At 42.7% G+C, this 26229-nt stretch overlaps 1 protein-coding gene across 7 annotated transcripts in view; it reads left to right on the top strand.

Moving 5' to 3' along the window:
- The window catches only part of ARHGEF3 (Rho guanine nucleotide exchange factor 3), a 303446-nt gene that overhangs the window by 228519 nt on the left and 48698 nt on the right, over positions 1-26229 (top strand). The window contains exon 1 of one of the 7 annotated variants that reach the window (XM_079116479.1): positions 5248-5508. The exons of 5 other annotated variants lie outside the window; for them this stretch is intronic. In XM_079116479.1, the coding sequence (XP_078972605.1) occupies positions 5413-5508 (96 nt within the window). In that variant the 5' untranslated portion in view covers positions 5248-5412. Of the gene's footprint in view, positions 1-5247; positions 5509-26229 lie in introns of those variants that run through there. One more of the 7 variants, XM_079116477.1, reaches the window with a different exon arrangement.

Genomic DNA, 26229 nt, shown 5'->3' on the forward strand with positions numbered 1-26229 from the left:
AGGGTAGGAAATGTACCTATCTGTGGTATATCAAGACAAGTTAATTTATTTTTTTTTAGTTGTAGATGGATACCTTTATTTATTTTCACATGATGCTGAGGATTGAACCCAGTGCCTCACCTGTGCTAGGCAATTGCTCTACCACTGAGCTACACCCCCAGCCGAGGCAAGCTAATTTGTATAGCTTTTTTTTTTTTTTTAATTTTCTTTGTTGTCAATGAATCTTTTATTTTATTTACTTATATGTGGTGCTGAGAATTGAACCCAGGGCCTTGCACATGCCAGGCAAGTGCTCTACCACTGAGCCACAACCCCAGCCCTATAGCTAATTTTTTATTATAACTTTTTATTTTGGCATTGCAACTAATAATCCTCAGGATTAGGTCAATCTGGAGGAAGAGAAAGATTTTATCCCATAACTGGTTTTTTTAGACTTGTTTCAGAAAATGAGATTTTTTTTAAATGGAAGAATTAAGTTTTCCACTTTAGAGTATCCAAGAATATATTTTCATAACTCCAACTTTGAGCCAGTGGTCACGTTCCTATGAAGGGGAAGTGTTATAATAGTGTGTGATTTTCAACATGATCAGTGCACCATTTGTGCCATTTTTACTTAACTGTAAGTCATAGTCCTGATCTCTCTGAATTCCCTGCCAAAACGTCTTCAAGTTTTTCTCCCCTCCCCATCAAGACTGAAGTTGCAAAGGGGAGAGGGAGCTTGATCATTAACTAGGAATGTTGCCCAAATGGAAGGGGAGGGGAGAGGTGTTGGAACACATGTGTGCCCAACATGTACCTACATGCCTACACCAAATTAGCAGGAAGAAGAGATGCCAGGGAAGCAGATGAAGGTATATACATGTTTGAAGGCTGGGCTTTGGGGATCAGCTACTGTCACTTGAACTTTTTCAAAGGCATACCTGACTGCAGAGGTTACAGCTGAAAGGCCATGTTTTAAAATGGACCCTATTTCTTGAGCAGGTGTGTATTAAATAGCTGCCTGGCATGGGGATTCAGGAATGAGTGAGAAGAGGAGGGGAGAAGGGTAGCTAACTAAGCATCTGACTGGTAGTAAGTACTTGGATTATATTTGATGAATGAATGATCGAACCAACTTTAAGAAATAAAGGAACCCCCTTACCCTGATCTTAATTAAATATGATACTGATATGATATCACTAATAAATATGATACTGATAGGACACAGCACCATCCTGCTGACTGAGATTATCACAGCCACTTTAACTTCTGAAGTTTTAACCTCATTTTGGGCCTGTTCTGTTCACAGTCACAGTGTAGGCTTTGAGGAATCAGTAGATGGTCTCCTCTCCATGCCTGCTCATCTGCTAGTCAAAAAGGAGCTAATCACAAGCGGTGGGCTTCTGTGTAGAGGCCCACCACTCCACCAGCAGCACAAATGACCCCTGCCTGGCACAGGCAAGACCGCAGCCCTGTGCTTGGCACCACTCCTGTAAGTGCAGAACAACCTTCTTTATTCTAGTCTCCAGGCTTCTGGCTCCTGAGGAACACTGCCTGGCTGTGAAGCGTTTTATGGGATTTTAACTGGTTGTGCCGAAGGCAGGTTCTGAAAGGCACTTTGTGCTATTACTTTCAGTGAAGCTGCCTGTTAGAGCAGTGTTGTTCCTAAGCCCATAAACACATACAGACATAAGCAGGATAGGGAGCCCTGAGCTCCTGGGGCTGCTTGGCTGGGCAGCATTGTGGGGCTGGGCCAGATTCCCTCAACTGTGACACTAACCTTGGGCATGTGCCTGAGATTCCTTCTATAAGGTAGTCTGTTTTCTGACAGTCTTTGGTTATGCACATCCCTGGTTAGAGTCCAAGGCAGATTGCCCAAACCCCAAATCAGCTAATAGTAGAGTAGCACGTCCCACAGGGTAGTGGTCTGGGCACAAGGCAAAAATTGCATGGGGTCAAAAATACCCTTAAAAATTCTTTAAATGTCCCAAGGATCACATACATAGCTTGTATGGACCCCAAATGGCCTGTTTGGGTTTATGGGTTCTATTGTACCAAAAATATATGTCCTTAAACACCAGAGTCCTGGTTAGTGTGGTGAGATACTTAGGCTCTGAGAAGTGCAGAAGAATCAGACCACCCAAGGGGACTCCAGGTCCCCTTCTTTCCTTTCACATTCATTTTGGAGTTTATACATTTTTTGTAGCACTATTTAAATTGTTATGGGTCATTAGCAATCTCTCTGCCTAGACGCACAGTGGAAAAGATGTAAGTTTGTTGTACATATATTGTGTCACTGTGTATATTCGCTGGTTTTTATTGGTTCAGTCTTTTTTTTTTTTAAACTGGTGATGGAACCCAGGGCTTCACATATGTGAGGCAAGTTTATTGCCATTGCACTACATCCCAGCCCTCTACTATATTTTTTATTTGGTTTGGTTTTTTGTGCTGCTGGGGATTGATTATCTTTTAAGGAGGAAAAAAAATTTATTTGGTAGATTTCTTTCTTTTTTTTTTTTTAGTTGGCAGTTTTCTTATCAACCAGTATGTTTATTCTTTGCTTGGCAATGATTGTTTTAAAACGCAATGTTAAAGCCCCTTCTCTCCACCATTTCTTAGGTTAATCTATGATTATTCTGGACTTATGGCATGTCACATTCCCTGTTCAGTCCTGAGGATCACCACAGTGAGCAGCCCAGTTTCAGAGCTGTGAGAATTTGCCAGGATAACTCTTCTTCACTAAGTGCTTTAAGCACATTTGCCAGCTGGAGAACAAGGCCCAGCAAGCTCTACCAGGAATCAGTTGTTGAAGGCCAGAGTCTTCTAGTTGAGCTGAAAGGTCTGTGAGGCCAAGAAGAGCAGGGAAAGGAAGAGAATAAGGAGTGGCTCTGGGTACTTTGGCTCAGATTATGGGCAGCCAGGCAAACCCTGAGTGAGGACTGTCACTGCCTCCCAGCCTGGCTTTGGTTGCACAGTTTATCAGGGACTCCTTTGGTTGGGTGTCTTTCTGTTCTGTTCCCCTTCTCCTCCATGATGCTCAATGCTTGGCCAAGCCTGTGGGATGGGGTGGAGGGTGCCTTGTGTGAGCTTACCCTCAGCACAACTCAGGCTAAAAGGATTAGGCTATGTTCTGGAATATCAGTAGGAAAAACCAGTGGTACTGAGGTGCTCATTCTTACTGCATACATCTTTAGTCACTTCCATTACTTCATCTTGTGCATTCAAGGCGGGGTGGGGGGCAACCTCAGATACTCTCTTCAGTCTCGATGGACACCCATTCATTCAAGAGCCCCCTTTACATGTGTAGAAATAGTAGACTGCTGATTGGTCCAGATTCTTCCTGCTTTCAAAGGTAGTTTGTCTACAGAAGCAGGGCAAGACAGTGGTGGATTTAGTACCTGGGCATGGATTTGATACCTGGAATCAAAGGGCTATGTATTGTGAGGTTTCCTGCCTGACACTGCTGGGCTTAGACGTCAGTTAGACTCAGAGAACATGAAATAGAGATGGATGTCTCCATTCTTAGTACCTATCCCACATCCCATAAGTAAAAACAAGAGACATTGTCTCCCCAGACCAACACCTGATGTGCCATGACTTTCATGTGAGGGCAGAAAAGAGTCAACAGTATAGCCTACAAAATAACTTTGGAGATAATAATTTTTAATTTCCCAATTGATACATGAGCATATTTTTCTTGTAAGCTTTTTTTTTTTTTTTTTTTTTTTTTTTTTTTTTCCAGGTACTGGGGATTGAACCCAGGGTTGCTTAACCATTGAGTTACATGCTACATTCCCAACCCTTTTTATTTTTTATTTTGAGACAGGGTCTCCCTAAGCTGCTTAGGGCCTTGGTAAATTGCTGAGGCTGACTTTGATTCTCCTGTCCCGCCTCCCAAGCTGCTAGGATTACAGGTGTGTGCCATCACACCCGGCCTATAAACATTAAAATAAATAAATAAATAAATAAAAAATAAAAAAAACCTAACTGTAAGTTTAAGTCCCCTTTGTTCACTAGCTTTAATTTCTTCATTCCAGGCTCCCTTCATCCACAGGGATTGGATAAAGGTTTGTTGTGGATTCTTCCAAACAGTATTCAATACTATTTACCTATAAATATGTCTCTATGAAAATTATCTGGTATTCTTTTGTAGATGTATTTTTAACACAAATAGTGATTATCTTTAAATAGCCCAATACACTGGAGATCTTACCATGCCACACCCATAGTTCCATCTCCTTTTTTGACTGCTGCTGTGAGGTATTCCATAATAAAGTTTATTTAAGCACTCCATATTTATATATTACCATTTTCCCCAGTTGGTTTCATACTGACCCAGACAGGGCCACAGTAAAGGACCTCATAATTGCTCCAGGGGGCATTTACAGTGTTATGGTTTCTCCAGAAAGGGTCCAAAAAGGCATGGCAGGGCAGGGTCATTGCTGCATAGCTTTGGACTGGAAACAAACTTTTGTCAGATTGCTCTTCTGAATGGTAGGCAGTCTCTTACCCTTCTAAAGGTCATGTTTTAGAGTGGATCCAGGGGAAAGGGCTTCAAGGGACGCTCCAAAGGACACTGCAGGGGTGGTGAAATGTTTTGTACCTTGATTGTGGAGGTGGCTCCAAGTGTATTTACGTATGTCAGAACTCAGCAAATTGCACACTTTAAACGGGTGCATTTTACAGTTTGTACTGTTTTTATTCCAGTGATATTAAAAATAATAATAATAATAAATGCCAGGGGCGATGACACAAACCTGTAATCCCAAGCTAGTCAGGAGCCTGAAGCAGGAGGCTAGCAAGTTCGAGGTCAACCTGGGCAACTTAGACCCTGTTTCAAAAGAAAGACCTGGGGTTGTAGCTTAGTGGTAGATCGCCCCTGGGTTCAATTCCCAATACTGTAGAGGGAGGGAGGGAGGGTGCAGGGAGACCACTTCTTTTTAATGTGGGCTTTTAAAACGCTGCTTTGGGGACTTTGAAAACTCCCAAAGGCCCCTTCCTTCCACTCTGCCTCCTTTTTACCCGCCCCCTCCTCCACGCCGAGAGTGCCGGGGAGCGCGAGTGGAGCTGTCACTGGGCCCGGCGATCGGCAGTAGCGCTGCCCTGCGGGGCCGGAGGGAGGTCCCTGCCAGCCCCGGGACTGCCCCTAGAGTCCCGCCCGCCCTAGGGGTGTGCGTAGGGCGGCACCCGTGCGGGACACATGAGGCGGGCGGAGCCGGCGCCTCCCCCGCCCGCGCTGGGCGTGCCCGCCGCGGCTCCGCCCCGCTCTCAGCTGGAGCGCCGGAGCAGTCCCGCCAGGCTAGAAGCCGGCTGTCGGTCTCCGCGACGCCGCCGCCACCCAGCACCGTGGAGCTGGGGCCCCCTTTCGCCTGGGAGTTTTGTGGTCGCCTGGGGTCAGCGGTGACATCCCAAAGGGCAGGCCCGGCAGCCGCCATGGTGGCCAAGGATTACCCCTTCTACCTCACTGTCAAGAGAGCCAACTGCAGCCTGGAGGTGCCCCCGGCAAGCAGTCTGGGCAAGGACGCCGAGGTAGGACGCACGCCCTACCTGGATCGCTGGGGGTTCATCTGCCTGCCTTTCCCCCTCCTCCTCTCTCACTCTCTTGGCGCCCTCGCTCTGCCCGCCTCTCTTCCCATCTCACACTGTCGCTCGCTTTCTCTCCATCTCTCACATGCTCTGTCCGTGTCTCCCTTTGGCCATCTCTTACACTGTTTCCCTTTTCATCCCTCCTTTGTGAGTCAAGCATGAGCTGCCTCCTGTCCCTGTCCCTCTCCCTGCCTTCTTGCTCTGGAATCCCTTGCCAGAGCATTTCCTGCAAGGCTCTGGGGACGATGATATTCTGTGTAGACCTGGCCAAGGGACTTTCTCCTACTACATCAGCAGGCCCAGATGTCAGGGGAAGAGCTATCTATTAAGCCGGAGTTTCCTCTTGACAGGAGAGCAGAGGAAGGTTCTTAGGATCTTCCCACTTCTCACCTGTCAGACTTGTCCTTGCAGCTGTTTGGCAGCAAAGATAGAGCACAGAGCTTTTACTTGTCACCTTTGGCCCGTAGGGGGTCATTCATCTAGGGATCTGGAGCTGAATGAGTACTTTGAGTGTCTCCTCACATGGATCTTAAAAATGAATTAAACTCCTTCTGTTGATAAAAAGCTGCCATGGAGCATTGGAAACATTTCCCTTTCTGGGAATTTTCCTGTACCTTGGGGATAATGAGAGGGAATCCTTCATCTTGTGTTTATAGTGGTCCTCTTCTTCCCATGTGTTATTTCTCTGACAAATAGCTCACTGGCCTTAAAAGTTGGGCTCAGTTGGGGGGAGAAAACAGTTCTAACATTTTGAAAGGGTCTTAGGGAGAACAGTTGTTTTCACTAGACCACAGCAAAGCTATTATGGTCTCCAAGCTATGGTGGAGCCCACAGGACCCAGCACACCCTCAGTGGTTCCTATTTCTGCTTTCCCCCACGTCACTCTGAGAATATAACCACTGCAAGGGGCAGGTAGAGGAGTCTGGAGGCAGGTATGCAATGACCTGGTCACAGTCTTCTTGGGGTTCCACATCCACCCACTGGAGCTGCTCAGTGTGTTCACTTTTCTTAATGAATTATATGTATTTGGGAGAGTGGCATCAAAGATTCATTCTATCAGGAGCTGCTCCAGTCTGGCAGGGCTCCCAATAGTCTCTGGTTGCATTCAACTTTCAGTAGGCTGAGAGCAAACTTCTCTTTCCTGCTCCTACTCCACACTCCATACTCCAGCTCAGTTGAATATTTCCACAAAGAGATTTTGTTCCCAGCAGCTGTGAAAGTGTGGTGGCCCTAGTGACATTTGGATTCTTATTTAAGTTTTGTCAAGTGGCACCTGCATTGAGTTCATGTTGTATAGGCTTGAAATGGATATAGTGTGTTTTTTTCAATGGAAACTTTATAATTTAATGAATGGAGGAACAGTGCAGCTTATTTCTTTAATCTTTTTTTATTCTTATGCATAGAATATAGATATGTCTGTAATTCACAAATATGCTGAAAGAAATGTATCATTAGGTGTCAAATATTAATTTTCTTTATTGGTAACTGGATCCAGATGATACAATATGACTTATTTTCCTTTTCTGAGGATGTCAAGTGTGAGAGTATGGATAGGTAATGATTTTTTCCTTTTGCACCTTGAGGGCAGTAGTGCCTCTTAACTTCATTGATCTGACACATCACTGATAATGGAGATAAGCAAAATTGGAGAAAGAAACCTAAGTCAGTTTAAGGGAAAGTTTTCCGGTTTCATTGGTAGCCCAAAAGGCAACCAACCTTTGCAGGGTTAGCTTCTCCATAAGCAGTTAAATAGAATCTATTTTCTACCAGTAGGTGTCATCAGTATTTTTAGATGTTTAAAAAACAGAATTCACTTATCTGCCTTTTGAAAAACATGGTTATATAATTGTTTATAAAGTAGACATTGACTCTTAATGCCTCTGAAAGGTTTTATTGTTTGTTTTGTTTTTAACATTGATCACTTTCTTTGTAGAAAGAATGTGGCTATCATAAAAAGAAAAATGGGCCTTTCCAAAGGTCTTTTTCAGAATAGTAGGACTTGTTGACCTTCAAAGGCACTTGTAAGCAGAGCACCTGTGTTCTGTAGATTCAAGTGGCATTCTGAGTTTTCTATAGGGAGGACAGTGTGTGGCCCTGCCAAGTGGCTTTCTAGCACTGGATTCTGTTTGCAGCAAGTGTGCTGGAGAAGGTCACTTACGAAAAACCTTGTGGGGAGTAAGCCTTGATGTGCATTTGATACCATACACTTAAGTAAAAAATGGTACAAAATCAAGTTCTTTTGAAAGCAAATAATAAAAGTTCTACTTGAGATTTAATTAAAATGCTTTGTAATTTTTAAAAAATGTCAATGGTAGTTTCTAGTGAAAGCAAAATGTGATAATGTTTATATTTTATTTTTCTTTAAAGGATCTATTTTAAACTTTTGAAAATATTGTGTTTACATGGATTGTGATATTGCTTGTCTGACATTTCATGACCATTAAAATAATGCTGTTTCTTAATCAGATATTTCCTATAACATGGATGTATGAGTTGAGTTGCAAATGTTCAATTTTAATACCCATAACCAGCTAGATTCTTCCGGCTATAATCATTAACCATGAAATATAAGGAGCTTAGGACATAGCTCTGGACTTTCACAGAGAAGCACAGTATGATGTTGGTTTCTTCTGATCTTGATACTGCCTTGCTTGATTTATCTGTTTTCATATTTATCGGTGCCATGAGGGGCTGTTCTCATGCCAGGAGGGGCTGTTCATTCTAGGCAGGTTGGGTGCTTTGAACACCTGATCAATTCACTAACTCTGTAAGTTAAAAATCCCTACTTCCTCACAGTAGGTTTGCTTTTAAATGAAGAAAGCGTAGGTGAGTGAACACTTTGGCTTTGAAATCTAGAATTTTAAGTCTTAAAACCTTTTTGGGGGGAAAGGGGGAACCAGGGTTTCACACATGCTAGGCAAGCACTTTTTCACTGAGCTACACTCTCAGCCCTTTTTATTTTTGAGATCAGTCTTACTGAATTGCCCAGGCTGGCCTTGAGCTTGAGTTCCTCCTGCCTGAATCTTTTTAGTCACTGAGATTACAGGTATGTGCCACTGCACCTGAATCCGTCTCATTTTTATTTTTATTTTTTTGATTCCAGGGGTTGAACCCAGGAGTGCTTAGCCACTGAGCTGTATCCCCAGCCCTTTTTTATTTTATTTAGAAACAGGGTCTTGCTGATTTGCTCAGGGCCTCACTAAATTGCTGAGGCTGACTCTGAACTCAAGATTCTCCTGCCTCAGCCTCCTGAGACACTGGGATTACAGGCATGCGCCATTGTGCCCGGCCTCCATTTCATTTTTAATAAAAAATACAAAGATGCACTTTCTGTTATTTCTAAGACTATTTCTGATAATTTGGTGGACAACGTAACTTTTGGCGTTAAGATTTACCATCTTAGACGTTGGTCAGGATTAGACCTGACTTGGTTGGTGGTATTTGTATTGCCTTTGTCTTTCAGTGATTGTAAAAGGTTGTAACACGTAGACCCTATGTCTGTCTTATGAATAATTGAGTATTGCCTTATGTCTCAAAGGTATAGACTCTGACTTTGCTTCAGCCAGTGGGTTTGCATGGCCCTGGGAATAATCATATGCCTCTAGAAATAACAAAGTTCTACCCCTTTTCAAAGTCTATCATGTTTAGTGTCTCACTTGAGACCCCAGCCATGTTCTAAAGTTAACATAAAGCATGGATTATTCTCTCCTCTTTTTGAATAAGGACACTGATGGAAGGTAACTTGCAGAAATACACAAAGAAAATCAGCATTTTGAGCCAAGATCTAGTACCAGGTTTCCTGACAGATTTAGTTCAGCATTCAGTATCCAGAATCACTGTGGCATCTAAGGGTATTTATTTCTGTGGAGGGAAAAGAGGGAGATACAATGCTTAACAGACATATAAAATGCTTTAAAATATTACCTTTTAGATGCATTATCTTGAATACCTGAGAAGGTATTTTTTTTAAGCCTCAGCTAAAAAAACAAGGTGAACCCTGCTATGATTTATTCCTCATCAGTCAACATGTATATTTGTAATTTTTGCACACCTAAGGCTCTGTTCCTTGAATGGTAACTGGAGAGCTAAAGGGTTACTGGTTTCCAGTGATATATACTTTTCTTGGAATCTGTAGTATACTGTCAGTATAACTGCATGGAAATGGTCACAGGGAGTTACTGCAGTCAGAATCCTAGGATGACTACATAAATAATCCCCATGAATCATGTGATTACAGAGATCTTGCTGGGTAGAGAGCCATGCAGAGTTAGGAAAAGGCTATCATCGATAGGATCTGGTTATGGTCATTGGGTCATAACTCTGAAAGCTCGTTCACATGGAAAAGTATCTTGGGGATTGTGGACATCTGGGATGCACATGAAGCAGGAACAGGTTTACTAAGGGAAAACGCATTGACTTTACACAAGTTGACTTTAAGTCAACTCTGGAATGAGATTGCCTAGGTCCCAAAGCCATCTCTATTACCTGCCAGCAATATGACGTTGAGCAAGCCACCATGCCTCTCAAAGCCCCAGTAGTAAAATGGAAATAGTAATAGTTCTACCTCCCAGGGCAACAGTGAGGTTCAAATGAGAGAATTCTTGTGCACTGCTTAGCATCCTGCCTGACACATAGTAAGTGCTCAATAAAATCACCAAGACTTCTGCATCTTCAAAATGATCCCTAAAGTGGTTTTAAGAAACATCATGATCACCATCCTGATTTCCTGAATGCTCTTTTAGATAGCAGTGCATTTAGATATAGCAGTACATCCTTCACTTTATCATCACAACAATCATAGGATGCTAGTATTATCATGCCCTTTTGTAGAAAAAGAAATTGAGGCTCTGAGCAGGGGAGTGATTTGCCAGGGTGACTGAGCTACTGGGTGGAGAAGCCAAGATTTACAAAACAGTCTGACCATGAAGTCTGTACTTTCCCAACCACATCACATCCCCTGTAAATGACTAAATCACAGGTCTCACCACATAACACATGCTGATGAACCTGCCTGCTCAAGCAAATTGCCTGACAGTGGAAGGGCCATGTTTTTTCTGAGTTATGGGTCGGAGATCCCATCCCACCAGTAGTCAATGCTTCATTGAATAGCTGTGACCCATGGTAGTGGGGGTTGCAAGCCCCTGAGGGTTTTGGTAATTTCTGTTTTGTGTTTCTTAAGACCAAGGAGCTGGGTTTTGGCAGAATTCTGCATGCTCAGCTCTGTAGAGGTAACACTGTTAGTTCTTCTGTTAGTCATTTTGCTTATCTACATTAACCACTAGCCTTCCAAGTAAACCAATAACTGGAAGGCCCAACTACCATCTGGGTATTTGCAAATTGTGTCATTTCTTTTTAAGTCACCCTGTGATTGCCTATAAAATCCTGGACCAGTGCCACTGTTTTCATAACTGCTGAATGAAAATACATTATTGATCATATCCTAATTTTGTAAAGCCTTATATAAATGTAATTGTTGGTGTGTGTGTGTGTGTGTGTAAGGGCTGCTGCATTTGTGATGTACGTGTGCAGTTGCCTCACCTAATTTGTCATCGTTGGTAATGGGTAGAGGTCACACACAAAATGAGGAAATTGCTGCAATTGTGTTGCCATTTATTCTTGTTGTGTTGGCTCATGGGTTGTCAGGAGCAAGGGCCCACCTTCCTTATTATTTTAAGTTAATAAATTGATATCGGTTACTGACTTAGAGTCTGTCACAAGTTAATCAGAAAAGGCTTGTGAACCTTCCACTGGGAAAGGAGTGGCTCTTTTTAAGTTTAGCAATACTTGTGCCTGGACCTTCTGTGTTTGGGTCATTATGTCCTTTTGCGAGAAGGCAACCCTGATTATTGGTATACTTCAATTAATTGGAGCTGAACCAGAAACCCTAACGGTAAATTCATGGGGCTTTTTTTTTTTTTTTTTTTTTCTTCCTTTCTGGCTCCTAAGATGAGAAGGAAAGGAGTAGCAAAACAGCCTCCCGCCTCCCTCTAGGGATTTATGAAACAAACAAAAGCAGCCTCCAGGAAATGACCCAGGGTCATTGCATCAGAGTACCTCAGAATGTGCAAGATCTGTTGCAAATCTGCAGCCCAGTTCTTATCCCATTGCTGGATCCTTTCAATCTCTGATTAAACACCTCCAGGGACAGAGAGCTCATAACCTTCCAAGGCCATGTGCTCTGTCTTTGTTCGGTATGGATCTTGAGAAAATCCTTCTTTAATTGTAACACTGGTATCTGGAGCTCACCTTATTTAGTAGTTCTCTCTCGTGTATCATTGCCTTCAATATTTGAGAACTGTGGGCTGGGGATGTAGCTTAGTTGGTAGAGTGTTTGCCTTGCATGCACAAGGCCCTGGGTTCAATCCCCAGCACCTCAAAAAAAAAAAAAAAAAAAAAAGAAGAAAATATTTGAAAACTGCTGTCTCTCCCTGCATCTCTCCCACTGCACAGTTCCCCCACTCCATCCACCCCAGGTGCTTTCCTTCTCCTGGTTAAGTGTTCCTGGTACCTCCCACTTTTGCAAATGTAGCATACTGTTCTCTCATCTTTGCTTATTTCTCCTGGGCATCCTCAGTATGCCAGTAAATCATGAGTATTGATCAACCCAGAGATACTTTGTAATGCCATATCAACAAACAAGATTTCTTTTTTTTAATGTGCTTCCTTAGACAAGAGTGTGTGTGTGAGATATTATATGTTATATTATATATAATGTAAAGAATTATATATAATATTTAATAAAAGTATGTATATTCTGAAAAATACTTTTGAAATAAAGATGACAGATTTAAGATAACCATCTTTGTCATATAAGTCATTTATATAGGTGTAGAAGAATACCCCAGGATGTCCCCTGTCAAATGGGCAGAAGACAGTTCACATTCAAGGAACTGTGAAAGTAAAGGTTATTTAAAATGTTCACTTTAATAGAATTATAGAAGTGAAAAAGGCAAAAAAAATCAATCAGTGCTAATTCTTACTTAATTGATGTTGCACCTGTTTTATGAACATGATAAAATCCAATGCTGTGGATGTTGCAAAATAATGCACTTCTTTGTGCATATTAAAAGTCAAAAAGGCTTCAAATCTTTGGACCCATTGTTCCAGCTTTTGTTATGAAAACTGTGTCCAAACTTGTTCTTAAGGACATTACTTGCATAATTTCATGCTTTATATCTGTGCATTTTATAGGTTTCAGATCACTTTTATATTCTTTGATTCTAATTATTCTCATTTCAAAGATGAGGGTTCCAAGGGTTAGAGAGTCTCTGTGATTTCCCCAGGATCGCATAGTTGGGTATGGCAGAGCTAGAGTTGGACATGCAGTTGTCTGATTCCAGCCTAGCATCCTTTCCTGCTTATTTACAGTAACCAGAAAACCATCAGCCCTTCTGTCCAATAACAGAGGAATAACAGAATAGCTCCATGGACCATGGACCATGGCTTCTGGCACAGGTTCCCGCAGCATCATTTGCGGTCATTACTGAGTAGCAAACAGAAATACCCTAGTGCCCCTGGAAACAAAGAGGAAAAACGTCAATGTGTGTGTGTGTGTGTGTGTGTGTGTGTGTGTGTGTGTGTGTGTTTATATATATATATATATATATGATGGAACCAGTGTAAACGTATTTGTATGCATATGGGATGTAGAGAATGGAGGAAGAAATGTTGCAATCAGAGAACCCCTCCCCTTTTCATTGTGCTCACTAAATAGCAGTGCCACCCCTTGTTCAGATTTCATATATGTTATCCCCTTTGAACCTTGCATCAACTGAGGGAGGTGGGTAAGGCAAGCGCTACCCTCTTTGTCAACCAAACGAGTTTTGGCGAGATTAGGAGTCAGGGCAAGATGACAGTTCCCTCTTTGCCCAACCTTGACCTTTTGGCATGCCATATTGTTGACTCAAGCTAGTCACGTTCCTGAGTGGGGTCAGTTGTAAGCAGCACTGTCTATTTGGAGGGTGTTCAAAGTGAACCCCATTAAAGTTAACCAGAACCTTCCACAGAGTGACTTCACCTTTGGGCCTGTGGACAGGTGGCCTTGACCTTGGTCTACACTCCAGAAGATCCAACCACAAGCAAGGACTTGCTTTATATTTGATGAGAGATAAATGTTATAATTTAAAAAGAAAAAGGAAAAAAGCCCACAAAGAACAAGACTGCAAACTTTTCTATATGCTGGTAGCATATTTTAAAGTGATATCTTGCCAAGCTGTGCAGGTGTAACATGTATAGAATAGGTAACAAATAGGCAAAATACAGCATTTCATGAAGGTTCTCTTTCATAAGTACCACTAGATGTTGGCAACTTGATTGAGTTAAATAAAACCCAGAGCCCTTGTCAGAATCTTAAAATATATATAATGGTAAATACTTAGCACTTGCCACCTGTTGTTAGATTTGGAAGTTTGCTGCATTTCCAGAGGAAGAAACCCCAAAAGGAAAAGGGAATAGGCCAGTGGTTGGAAAGAGATGGAGCTAGGCCTGAAGTGTAAGTGATAAAGCTTACCTCTGCCTACTTTCTGGTCTGAACCCAAGGTCAGTCAAGATCCCTTCTCAAGTGTGTTATCTTATATTGATATGCTAACTTTTTCTAATCCCCAAGTGGTGAGAGCATGCCAAGAATGACCCCAGGCAGATAGAGAAGGTAACTAGAGGTCACTGGTGACTTTTTTTTTTTTTTTTTTTTTTTGCAATCGTGGGATAGAACCCAGGACCTCCTGTGTGCTCTGCCACTGAGCTACACCCCCAGCCAATTCTTAATTCCTGACCTCACATGGTGGGGGAGGGGGTGTGGGGGAGTCTTCAACAACCTGTTAGATTTGGATGGTCTTGGTTCATATTTTCACATGCCTTGCCAACCATCTTTCTTGCTGGTTGGTGATTTTCTTGGGGACTTCTGGGTGTGATCTTACACAAAGGGTTGGAAACCACTGTGAAGAAAGAAATAAACTGTTAGAAACTGGAAAAACTGATGGTGGCTTAAGTGTAAGCCACAGACATGGTGAAGTGTCACCTCCCTCTGCTTCAGCTTATCTGAGAACTTTGAAGGAAGAAGCATTGAGAAGAGACTTTGTTTTATCTTTCTAGTCTCTGAATGCTTTATGTACATTCTCTTAGGGTCTGGGAGTGTAAGTTCAATTCTGGGATCAACACCAAGGAGCGGGAACTTGCCTTGGAAGTCATGTAAATGCAGCATTTATTTCTAAGCCAATTCTTAACACTCCCTACTAGCTGGGGACAGTGCACAAGTAGGCTCAGCCTCTCAGGAGCCTTTGCTTCTGGGATGAGATTAGATTAGATTAGATTAGATTAGATTAGATTAGATTAGATTAGATCAGATCATTATTTCCCAGAAGGTGGGATTCATACCCCTTGCAGCAGTTCAAGTGATGCAGAACAAGACACAAATTTTTTACGTTTTGGTATTGGAGATTGGACCCAGGGATGATTAGCCACCGAGCCACATTCCCAGTCCTTCTTATTTTTTATTTTAAGACAGGCTCTTCATAAGTTGCTTGGGTCCTCCTAAATTGCTGAGGCACAAAATAATTTTGAATCATTTCCTCATTGTCTTCCTGTCTTGATATGTCAAGCTCAGTTTGGAATTAGTATGTCTTTAACACCTATCACTTGCTAATTTTCCTTTTAAACAAAGTAAAGGCCTCAGGCTTGGAAGCTTGAGGCAAGCAAGAGTAACAAAAGCTTAACAGTGTTCATTTTTTAAAGTTTCTGTTTTGGCAGGTGGTAGTTTTCCAAGTAAAGTAGTGATATCATATATTTTTAGAAGTTTACTTAAGTAAAAAGTAATTTGAGGAACCATCCAATACACAATAGTGCAGGTGATCTGTTCTGGGGGAAAAATAACAACTCTAGGTGGTACCTAGAGTTCAGAAACTACACTTGGCATGTTCTGCAAGCTCTAAAAGGATTAGAACACTATATAACTAAGTACACATATTTAGGCACAGTCACAGACTAAACTTAAAATTTGGACATTACATATAGGACCCAGATTTCAGATTTAAGACTTTTAAGTAGATAAAAAGTGTCTTTAATGTGTCATAGAAAATGATTTTGAGCATGGTGGTACACTCCTATATTTCTAGTGACTTGGGAGGCTGAGGGAGGAAGATTGCAAGTTTGAGGCTAGCCTTGGAACCTTAGTGAGAACCCTGTCTTAAAAAATAAAAAAAAAGAGGGTGGGAGCCAGGGATGTGGAGCTCAGAGGTAAATTACCCCTGGGTTCAATTCCCAGTACAGAAAGAAGGAGAGAGGGAAGGAAGGAAGGAAGGAAGGAAGAAAAGAAGGAGGGAGAGAAAGGGAAAGGGGAAATTCTGGATTACATGTTAGCCAACTTAAAAAAAAAATTCTGTCCTAAGAACATTAATGACCTTTCTTTTCAAAACATCTAAGAAAGGTCCATAGTTGCAGCTGAAATCATTTAACCTATCATCTTCCTTTTCCCCTTCACGCTGAGAGGGAAGGATTGGGCAAGATTACATTTCACTTTGGGCCAGAGTGTGGTATTAAGGAACTTGAATTTCAGAACTAGACTAAGCTGAATTCAAATCCCCACTTGGCCACTGGAAAGCCTTAGACAGGATTGATCCTCTAAGCCTCAGTTTTCTCATCTGTAAAGTGAGAATTTCCAAGGGAATTGTGAAGATCAAGTGGGGCATGCGAAGGACTTCCACACAGCTAGTGTTCAACCGAGTGTTAGCAACAGCAGCAGCAGCAGCAACAGCAGTGTATTTTGAATGTAGATCAGCTGAGTAGACGCTGTGACTGGCAGACCCTATCAAGGAGTCTGCTCTGAGGTCATTCTTGTGCTTTTTAGGTAATAACCACTCAGTTTCCTAGGAATCTGAGCTGGCAATGGGCATTATTTATTTTTAACAAAAGATGTCCCAAGCACACTGGCAAGCGTCACATTCATTCCTGCCAGGTAGCATTAAAAAAAAAAAAAAAAAAAAACAAAAAAACACTTATGGGGTTTTCTAGTTGTTCCCAGAATGCCTTTCAAACAGGAGGTAGTATGTGAGCCCTGGATGGAGAAGCACCCTGGCCATTGGGGCACCTTCTGCTTGACATGCCTCATCTGAGAATCTTAGCTAAGGGCCATCCACAGACACAGACCCAGAGTAGGCAGATGAGGCTGGATTCGGTTGCTTTGAGTTCTTCATACCCTGTTCCATTAGCAGGGAGCTTTAATTATAAATAGATCCTTGGTTAGAAATGTGGGGAAACTCCATAGCATGATGGCTATGAGTTGGTAAAGGGTTGGACAAGTAAAAAATGACCACTAATATTATTTAGTTGTTACTAAATATATATTGAGACCTGACAGTACACATCACTTCCCCCCATGTTTAGAAAACAAAAGGCATGCTCTCTGCCCTCAAGGAACTTCTACTTGAGTTTGAGTCATTAGCAAAACTAACATATGGGTAATGACTGTCAACCTGGGAAAAAGCAGTTAGAGAAACAGGCCATCTCACTGGGAAGCTTGGCAGAGTAGACCTGTTGCTGGATGCCACACACCAGACCCCAGGTATATGCTTAGCAGACCTGCCCCCCCCCCCCCCCACTGGGGACATAAGCGTGACACCTATGTACCTGGTCAAGCTCCTTGAGATTCTCTGGAGGGACCAAGAGGGGCTGTAGATGCCAGAATGATAGGACTTGAATGTTGAATCAGCAGCTTCTACTTGTACACTTCCTGCTTCAGTCTCCACCTACCACTACCCTCTAGTCTTTGTTTCCTTCAGGTTCCAATCTGACTTAAGAAACTAACAGCAATGCTGTAGTTGAGAACCCAGGCCTGGCTTAATAGTAGCCTTATCCTGGCTGTGTGACCCTAGATAAATTCTTAACCCCTCTGAGTTTCAGTCACCTGCTTTGTGAAATGGGTCTATTAATAGCACTGACTTAAGAGAAGTTAAGGATTTGATGCTCAGAAAACACTTTGACACTGCCTGGCATAAAGTTGCCCTGTATGTTGCTATTATGTTATTAATAAGAGGAAATTGTGTGTCCTGGCAGGGAAGGCTTTCATGTCAGGTAGGTCTGGATTCAGACTGTAGTTCTGCCAGTTAATTACTGGGTATGACTTGGAGCAAGACGTTTCACTACTCTGAACACCTGCTTCCTCCTCTATAAACGTGGGTGAAGTGGTGGCTGCGTAGAATAGATGAGAGTGTACATGCCAGCACCTGATACTGGTGACGGTGGCTGGCTGTCTCTCTTGGTGCCTCTTCCTACCCTCCCCAGAGGTCCTTGTGGTTTACATAGTGCTTCAGAATTAGGACAATCACATCTGGATCAGGTGTGGGATGGCTTCTCTGTTTCTAGAAAACTGCTTGAATCTCTGAGTAGACAGGCGTTCTGGCAGCTCACTGAGGTTCTGCAGGGTCAGGAGGCCTTTGCTGCCCCTGGAAACAGCCCTGCTTTGTACACTCAGGAGTGCCACTCACTTCTCCATATGGTTTGCCACCTGCAGGTACTCAGAATACCAAGCAGACTTGGGTTTTTGTTGTTGTTGTTGTTGTTGTTTGTTTGTTTGGCTTTCTGACTTCTGAGTTTACTGTGTACTCTGTCTGACAATCATATTGTATACTTGTACAGTGCTGAAATAAGACTGAGGTGCTTGCTAGCACATACATGCAGGACTGGTCTCATCTTACATTCTGATATACAATAGAGTGTATCCAACAGGAGTCAACAGTGTTTCCAAGTGTCTGATGCAGTTTCAATCATTTCTATATTATAATAAATAGCCCTGAGTCCAATAGTGAGATGGAGGTCCAGAACCTTGAAATTTCTGTCTTGAGAAATGTTGCCGATCTCTCTGTCATATAACCAGGGAGACTTTAGCCAGGTGAGATACCCAGAGGTTTCCTAAAGAAATCTGTCCCCCTATAGATGGCCTTTACTGGAAAACACATGAGAATGTTGCCCCTCTCTGCACCCAGGAATTTTCAACAAAATCACCCTTGTCTCTTCTGGAAACTTGTTGGTACCCATTACTTCTGCATCTTCAGCAGCTAAGCCAACATTTCTTTACAAAACCAACAGATAAATCACAGATTTGTATTTACTTCTGTATTTTAAGTCAACTGCCATTGTCTACCCATTTTCCTGATTATCACTCTGTTATTGAAATGAACTGAAAGTGATGAGGGGTGCAGAGCCAGGTCCCCTAGGCTCCTTGCCTATGTCATCTGATACCCTCTTTTTTATGTTCACACGCTTCTAAATTTTAATAGGCTGTGGATAATGATACATTTGGCTGCATATTAATTGTGGAGAGTTAGAAATAACACATAATTACTATGTTTCAGGGTTGCAAATGTATGGCACTGAGAGCTGGTGTTTGTCATGAGCCCGTGGAAAAATCCACTGGTAGTGGGCATTTTAAAATTCCTGTCATTAAAAATGCACTACAAAATTAAAACTGCCTCAACAAGTCAGTCAGTCTTGTGTTCTGCTTGAGTACCCCTCTCAAGAAATAACATTTTGAAGCCCTTCCTCTGCTCATCTGTCATGGGGTGTGGAGGACAACAGAAGGGCCATGGGAATTCATTGTGAATTACCCACCTCGCTGTTTCTTGAACAGCCTGCTTTTAACCTTGTTTTTCTGCCTACCATTGCTTAGTAGGTGGCAAAATGTCTGAAAGCCTCAAATAAAAATTTTTAAATAAAAAAAAAAAATGTATTCCCAATTCAATCAATCCCAAGTGGTTGTTTGGTAGATTTTTTTTTTTTTTTTTTTTTTTCTGTTTAGGATAATCAGATTTGGGTGTATTTTGTTCTGTTTTGGGAGCAGAATGTTCTAAAACACCCAAGTGCCACCTTCCCTGGTTCTAAGTGTAGGCATATGTTGCTGAGGGCACATATGGGCTGAATGAACATCTGAAGGAATAATTGGTACTAGGAGGATACCTAGGGGTTGCAGGGAGCATTGTGAGCATTTTATGTTTCTCTCTGAAGGTCATAGCCCTGTGAGGTTTGTCTGTGAAAATCATTGTTCTTGTCAAAAATAGAAACCAACTGGGCAACAAGAGAAGAGGATCCATCTCCTCCTGCAGACCTGGTGCCCTTGGTCGCATGTCTCTGCAGGTTTTACCCAGGGGTCAGATGCGGGTCCCTGGACCCTGTGGTATCTTCAGTTTGATGGCAAACCTGTCAGTTTTGCTTTCCTGAGATGTGTTTGATCATTCCAGATTCAGCTAGAACAGTCTGTTCTTTCTTTGGGACATTGAGATTGAGATCCGTGAATCGTTTTTCATCTCTGTACTTCTTTTTTCTCTTCTGAAATGCTAAGATAATGCTGAGCTTTCATGTGGATGAAAAAGATGACATGTGCGAGGCTCTGGGTGGTCCTTTCTGGAAGCCAAAGGTAGCACGTTATTTTTGTGGAAAAATTCCATCTTGCATATCTCACATGGATTGAATGCCCAGGGTTCCTGCCATTGCTGAATCCCAGTATTGGGTCTAGCAAGACTGCACATTAGGATTCGGTGCTGCAGGCTTGTAATGCCCGTGACTCAGGAGACTGAAACAAGAGGATCTCAAGTTCACAGCCAGCTTCATCAACTTAGAGAGGCCCTAAGCAACTTAGTGACACCCTGTCTTAAAATTTAAAAAAAAAAAAAAAAAAAAAAAAGGTTTGGGGATATGGCTCAGCGGTTAAGTACCCCTGGGTTCAATTCCTAGTGCCAAAAATTAAAAAATACTGCACACCAGCTCTACTAGCCCATAATCAGTGCATCTGTTGATAGGGGCAATATTTCCATGCAGACCTCAAAACCCATCTACTAGGTTCCCTTCCCCGACTCAGGTCCTTATCTTGGGATTTCACCACTGACATTTTCCTCTCCTCTGACATAGCCTTGGACCTGCCAAGCCACTCCTGCCTTTGCTCTTTCCATCCAGAGCTTCACCGAACAGATAATAAAGCTTTCGGAAGAAAGAGAAGGTGAAATCAAAATGCATGGTCTCACAGCAGTCTCAGTGGCCCCACAGTGCCCTGGTATGCTTGTAGCAAGTGACTTTGGAAGCCTCAGGCAAAATCCAGTGCTGCAGGGAATAGAGACAGGCAGGAGATTTGGCTGGAGGAGAGACCACACCTCTCCTTGGACTTTGGAAATAAGGGCAGTGTTCTGATAATTTCTGGTGACTTCCTATGGGGCAAGGCTGTGCCAGGAACATCCCACACATTATCTCATGTGCTCCTCCTAGCAACTGTGAGGAAGTATGAGTGTCCTCTCTTCACAGTAGAGGGAACCATGCTCATAGAGGTTACATTGTTGGCTCAGAGTTTTAGGCTATCACTCTCTGAACAGAAAGCTTGTTTCATATTTTATCCTTAGAGCCTCTGCAAAGAATTGATACATTCTTTAGGCTAGCGTGGTAAGTGCTTTGTCACCTGCTGCAGAGGCCTTTGACTCATTCTTAGCTCTGAGCAAACCTAGAAAATGTCCTTAAAGTACTCTTGGGGTCTGCATGTACACCAGTGAACCCTAATACAGGGATGGAATCCTCCAGTGGTACCATTCTCTCCCTTCCCCTCCAGCCCAACCCAAGCGTTGAGTCAGGTTATCCCTTTAACAGAGATGAACATAGGCAGAACTTATATCCACCCTAAAGAAGTCATTAGGAAGTGACTGATTGAGGAACTCCAAAGCCTCAGAGACCTTCCTTAGCCTTGTTGGCATCATCCAATCAGGGATGTCCAGCTGCAGCTCCTTTTTCCAGACCTAGAGGTGGGTGCAGAATGATGGGCAGAAATGTATAGCATTTCTGGACCTAAAATTGGTCTTCCTGCAAGGGCCACTGAGACACAACTCTGCTGGCAGCCCTCCTGCTTCTTCAGAAGGTTAAACTCTTGAAGTGCCTCAACCCTGAGCAGCTGGCCTTTTCTGCCTCGACAGAGTAAGAGCGTTGCTTGAAGTCTGGAAGGCAGGTGTGCAGCCAAGGACTGCAGAGAGACCTTCCTCTTTCTCTGAAGGTCTGTAGCACCATGTCTGGGCATAACTGAGATGAGCTGAGGCAATGGGGACAGCATTTGCTAAAAGGAACTTACCAGGGGGGTGGGTGTGTGTTTCTGCCCAAGGTTAAGTAATAGTAACATCCTGTGTAAGAGAACTCTAACGTGGTTTTCTTCTAAACTCCAATATTTTAGGGGTATTTATTAGATGTGTTTAATCTTGGGCCAATTTAACCAGTAGCAGACTAATAAAATGACAATTTGGGCTTGTTGCCAGGACAAATGTTGACTTACCCTTAAAATGTTGACAAAAATGAATAACTTTGAAAGTAATTGAGGAGTGAAACCTTAGCCAAAACTACAGTCTGAAACAGTGGTTCTGTTTTATTTTACTGGCACTGCTGAGAGATTGTATTTGTAACCTAGGCTGCTGCTGTGCCAGCTCTGAGTCCCATGTTTTCCTAAATGATTTCCCAAAGTTCTCCCCCCACCATTCCAGCCCACAGTCCTTTATTTAGCAAAAAAATGATTTTCCTCAAGTCAAGCAAGTAGGACAGGATCCTTTTCCAAGATGGGGACAAAACTTCGATGATCAAGAGAAGAATAAGGGCAATTACTTGCTTGAGTCTTCTCTCAGAAACAAAAGTTAGCCATGGAGAGTCCTCTCTGAGTTTGTGGTAAAATGAGTGGCTTCTCCAAGGGGTACTGGATGAAATTCATCTCACTTGCCCCACACCCCATCTTCCTTCCCTTCATTTTGCCATTCAATTTGTTCAAACCTTGAAAGAGCTGTAGTATTTTGCCAGGGTGTATTGTGACTTGAAGGATGCAAGGGAACCTGGAGGAAAGGGAGCCAGGAGGGTCCCAGAAATTGTCATTGAGAATGAGTTCTTTCTAGCCTGTTGTTTTGTTGCATTGTATGGGAAACTGTGTTTCGGACAGAGACCCTGGTTGTGGCTTCAGAGACTCATGCCAGCATCAGCTGAGCTCAGCCAGCTGTCCTCCTGATGTCTTTCCCTTAACCAGCACTCCCATAAAAGCAGCCCCAGACTTTGGCACAGAAGCCCCAGCTGCTCACTTGGCTTCTGGTACCAATTGGCTCAAAGACAGGGTTTGGGTCCAGACATGCTGTACATTTCTGCCCTCCATGCTGCATGAGAGCTTGATATATGGGGAATAAATGTCATCTCTCCAAAGTTAATATGTTCAGGGTTTTGTTTTTGGTGGGCGGGATTGAACCTAAAACCTCGTGTATGCCGAGCACATGCTTTACCAGTGAGCTATACCTCCAGCCCCAGTATGTTCAATTTTATAGCCCTTGGAGTTGATGGTTTAATTTGTGGATTTGCTCACACTGTCCTGGGACTTCATCACCTGCGCTTGAGCACTTCCGTGAGCCAAGGATGGAGAAGTCATCAGAGCTTCCACCCAGCAGTGTGACAGCCTGTCTGTCACTTGGGCATGAGTCTGAATTAACTCAGGGTGTTCCCTGAATTTTATTTATCCAGGTTCTTCTTGTTCCCTGTTAACAAAAACAAAACAAATAAACCCTAGCTTTTGTTTTTTCTTTTCTCATTTAAGGAAGGAACTTGGAGTGTTTTCCTCATAGCACCTGATGTGAAGGGGGAGTTGAGCCCTTCCATCAAAGAGGAAATCCAGTCCCCCTTGAATGCCTAGCGCAAGGCAAAGGGCAGTCAGACTCAGCTGGCAAAAACAAACACAGGATTGTGCCCTTCACATTTGAGACCAGCCTCCACAACTGGTTTGGGGGATCCCTCCAGGAGCTGGTGGTTTGTCACAAACCATAAAGCCTGCCATCCCTTGTTGAAATCACTGATAAGGGTCTGTAGAGGAAATTTATAGTTCTGAGTTGGAGGACCTTCCACTCACCCTGTGGGTTAGAAACCAATAATTCTGAAACACGTGCAGCTTAATCAATGAACCCAGGTTTCCGTTGGAATTTGGGCCTCATTATTTGCCTTTCATCTTCTGGTAACAGATGATATCAGGTTAATTAACTGTGCCAGGGGAAAGAGAACAGGAAAAAAAATTAGTGGAAAATTTGGAATTAGAACAATCACTTCATTATTGTCTCCCCCAGCCATAAGATGAATAGTTACTTGTGAGCTCTAAGGAAGCTCCCCTTCCTGTCTCCACAATCCCCACTCCTGCTGGACTCCTATCCACACCCCCCATCCCTGCCACCCTCTTTCATTTTACAGAACCCGGGATTGGACCCAGGGCTTCTCACATGCTAGGCAAGAACTCTGTCACTGAGCTACATCCCCATCAACCCCATTTCTGTCTTGCCCAGACACTACATGGTACCTGTGTAGATCACCCATATTGCCCTGCTTGCTGATCACCTCTCCTGCCCACTTCATTGCCAGCTGCATCCAGCACTGACTCTGGATCCATATTCTGGTTTTCCCTGTGCAACCAGGAGGAAATGCTTCACCTAAGACTGATATATGTACACTTCAGGGAAGCCAGGTTTGCAAATACTGTGTAAACACTCCTAAATTTAATTTAAAAGACTACACATAGTCACTAAGAATCTCCTCCAACTTATATATTAATTACAAAGAGCACAGTAGTAACTTCACCCTGGAGAAACCCTCAGACCACCTGTGTTAGTTTCCTAGGGCTGCTATTACAAGGTACCACAAGCCAACTGGTCTAAAACAACAGAAATGTGTTGTTATTGTTCTGTAGGCTAAAAGTCTGTTGTCAACACAGCTGTGCTCCCTTTGAAACCTGCAGGGGCCTTCCTCCTTGCCTCATCCTGGTTTCTGGAGTTTGCTGGCAATCCTTGGTATTTGTAGATTGGCAGTCCTTTGGCTTGTAGATGCATGACTCCAACCTTTGCCTTCCTGTCACCACAGGGCCATCTTCTCCCTGTGCATTTCTGTCTAAATTTCTTCCTTCTTTTGAGGAGACCAGCAAATGGATTTAGGGCCTGTTCTAACGTGTTCTAACCTCATCTGAACTTGACTATGTATCCAAATATCCTTTTTCTAAGTAAAGTCACATTCCTAGTACCCCAGCTTAGAATTTGCATGTCTTTTTGTGGGGGCATAGTTCACTCATAACACCACCCTGACCAAGTGTCAAAGTTAACATCATCAGTAATAAGACATAGCAACTTTATGTACCTCTCTGATGGGTCGTTTGGAGAAGGGCACATCCTTCTGTCAAATTGTCAAACTTGTATAACCTGAACTTAATCATGAGAGACCATCAGACAAATCTAAATCAAGAGGTATTCTATAAAATAACCAACCAATCTCCTCACAAGTGTCAGAAAACTGGGAACGAAGGTGAACACCACATGGAAGCAGGAGGGTTATGAGTTTGAGATCAGTCTGGGGAACTTAGTGAGACCCTGTCTGAAAATAAAAAGTAAAAAGGGCTGGGAGTGTAGCTTAGTGGTGGAGCACCCCTGATTTCACCCCCATACCCCCCCCACATACACAAAGGCTATAAGATCCTGATAGACAAGAAAAAACGAAGAGATTTTCACGGATTGGAGGAAACTATGGAGATAAGATATGAAATATAATGTGGGATTCCAGATCAGATCCTGGAACAGAAAAAGGATGTTAGTAGGACACCTTGTGAAATCCCAATAACTCCTTTAATAGTTTATTGTGGTCATGTTAATTTCTTAGTTTTGATAAATGTTCTCTGGTTGTGTAAGCAGTTAACTTCAGAGGAAGTGGGGTAAAGGGTGTATGGGAACACTGTATTATTTTTGTAACTCTTCTGTGAATCTAAAATCATTTCCAAATCAATTTTTGAAAGATTATGCGTATATTGAGTGATTAGATAAGTTCACTCTTACTTAGAGGCAAAGATCTTAGAGGGGAAATCATCTTTAGTAAAATACATGTCAGGCTGCCATCCTGTTCTGGGTCCTGTTCATTTGAGAGTTCACTATTCTCAGAGCACTGTGCTGTGTGCTTCTTGTCATTAGCAGTTAAGCAAAAATAGCTTAGCAGAGGCATATAGTTCAACATTTGGTCCATATTTTGTCTCTGTCACCTTAGGTATGTGACCTTGTAGAAGTACTTGTGCTCCTTGAACCTCAGCACACTCACCTGTAAAATGGGGACAATGACATTAGCTCTCTCTTGGAATGTTTTAAAAATGCCACGAGCAAATCCATGTAAATCTCTTATTGCAGTGCCTGACATAGATTCTAAAGATTTCGCAGACTTTTCACTACTGTATCATGAGGTTATTTCCCCATTTTTTCACTTGGAAAAAAACACAAATAATTTGCTTTGGATCAATAAGCTAGTAAGTATGAAGACCAGACCAAGCAGGATGGATAGGCAGATCTATAAAATAAGATGGCTTATTCTTAACCAATTTGTCCCAATGCCATTAACCCAAGAGGGAGAATCTGTGGGAATTTTTTGAAGGACAAGCTACAAAGCAAGCTGTCATGTCCCCCAGAGGGGAGGGTTAGGACTCTTTGAAGTAGAGTTTGTGTCTTGGAAGGAAGCAGAGGCTGGAGAGGTCTTGGCCAGTGGTGAATGAGAGTCTCTGGAAGGGTAAGGAAGGACTTGGCAATGGGAGGTGTCAAAGGAAGTAAGAACGCAAAGGTATTTGTGCTGACCTAGATGTTTTAAAGGGTGAGAATCTTGCCCATAAGCTGTAGAACAGTG

Source organism: Sciurus vulgaris (genome assembly GCF_902686455.1).
Source record: "Sciurus vulgaris genome assembly, chromosome: 16".
Taxonomy (NCBI): Eukaryota; Metazoa; Chordata; class Mammalia; order Rodentia; family Sciuridae; genus Sciurus; species Sciurus vulgaris.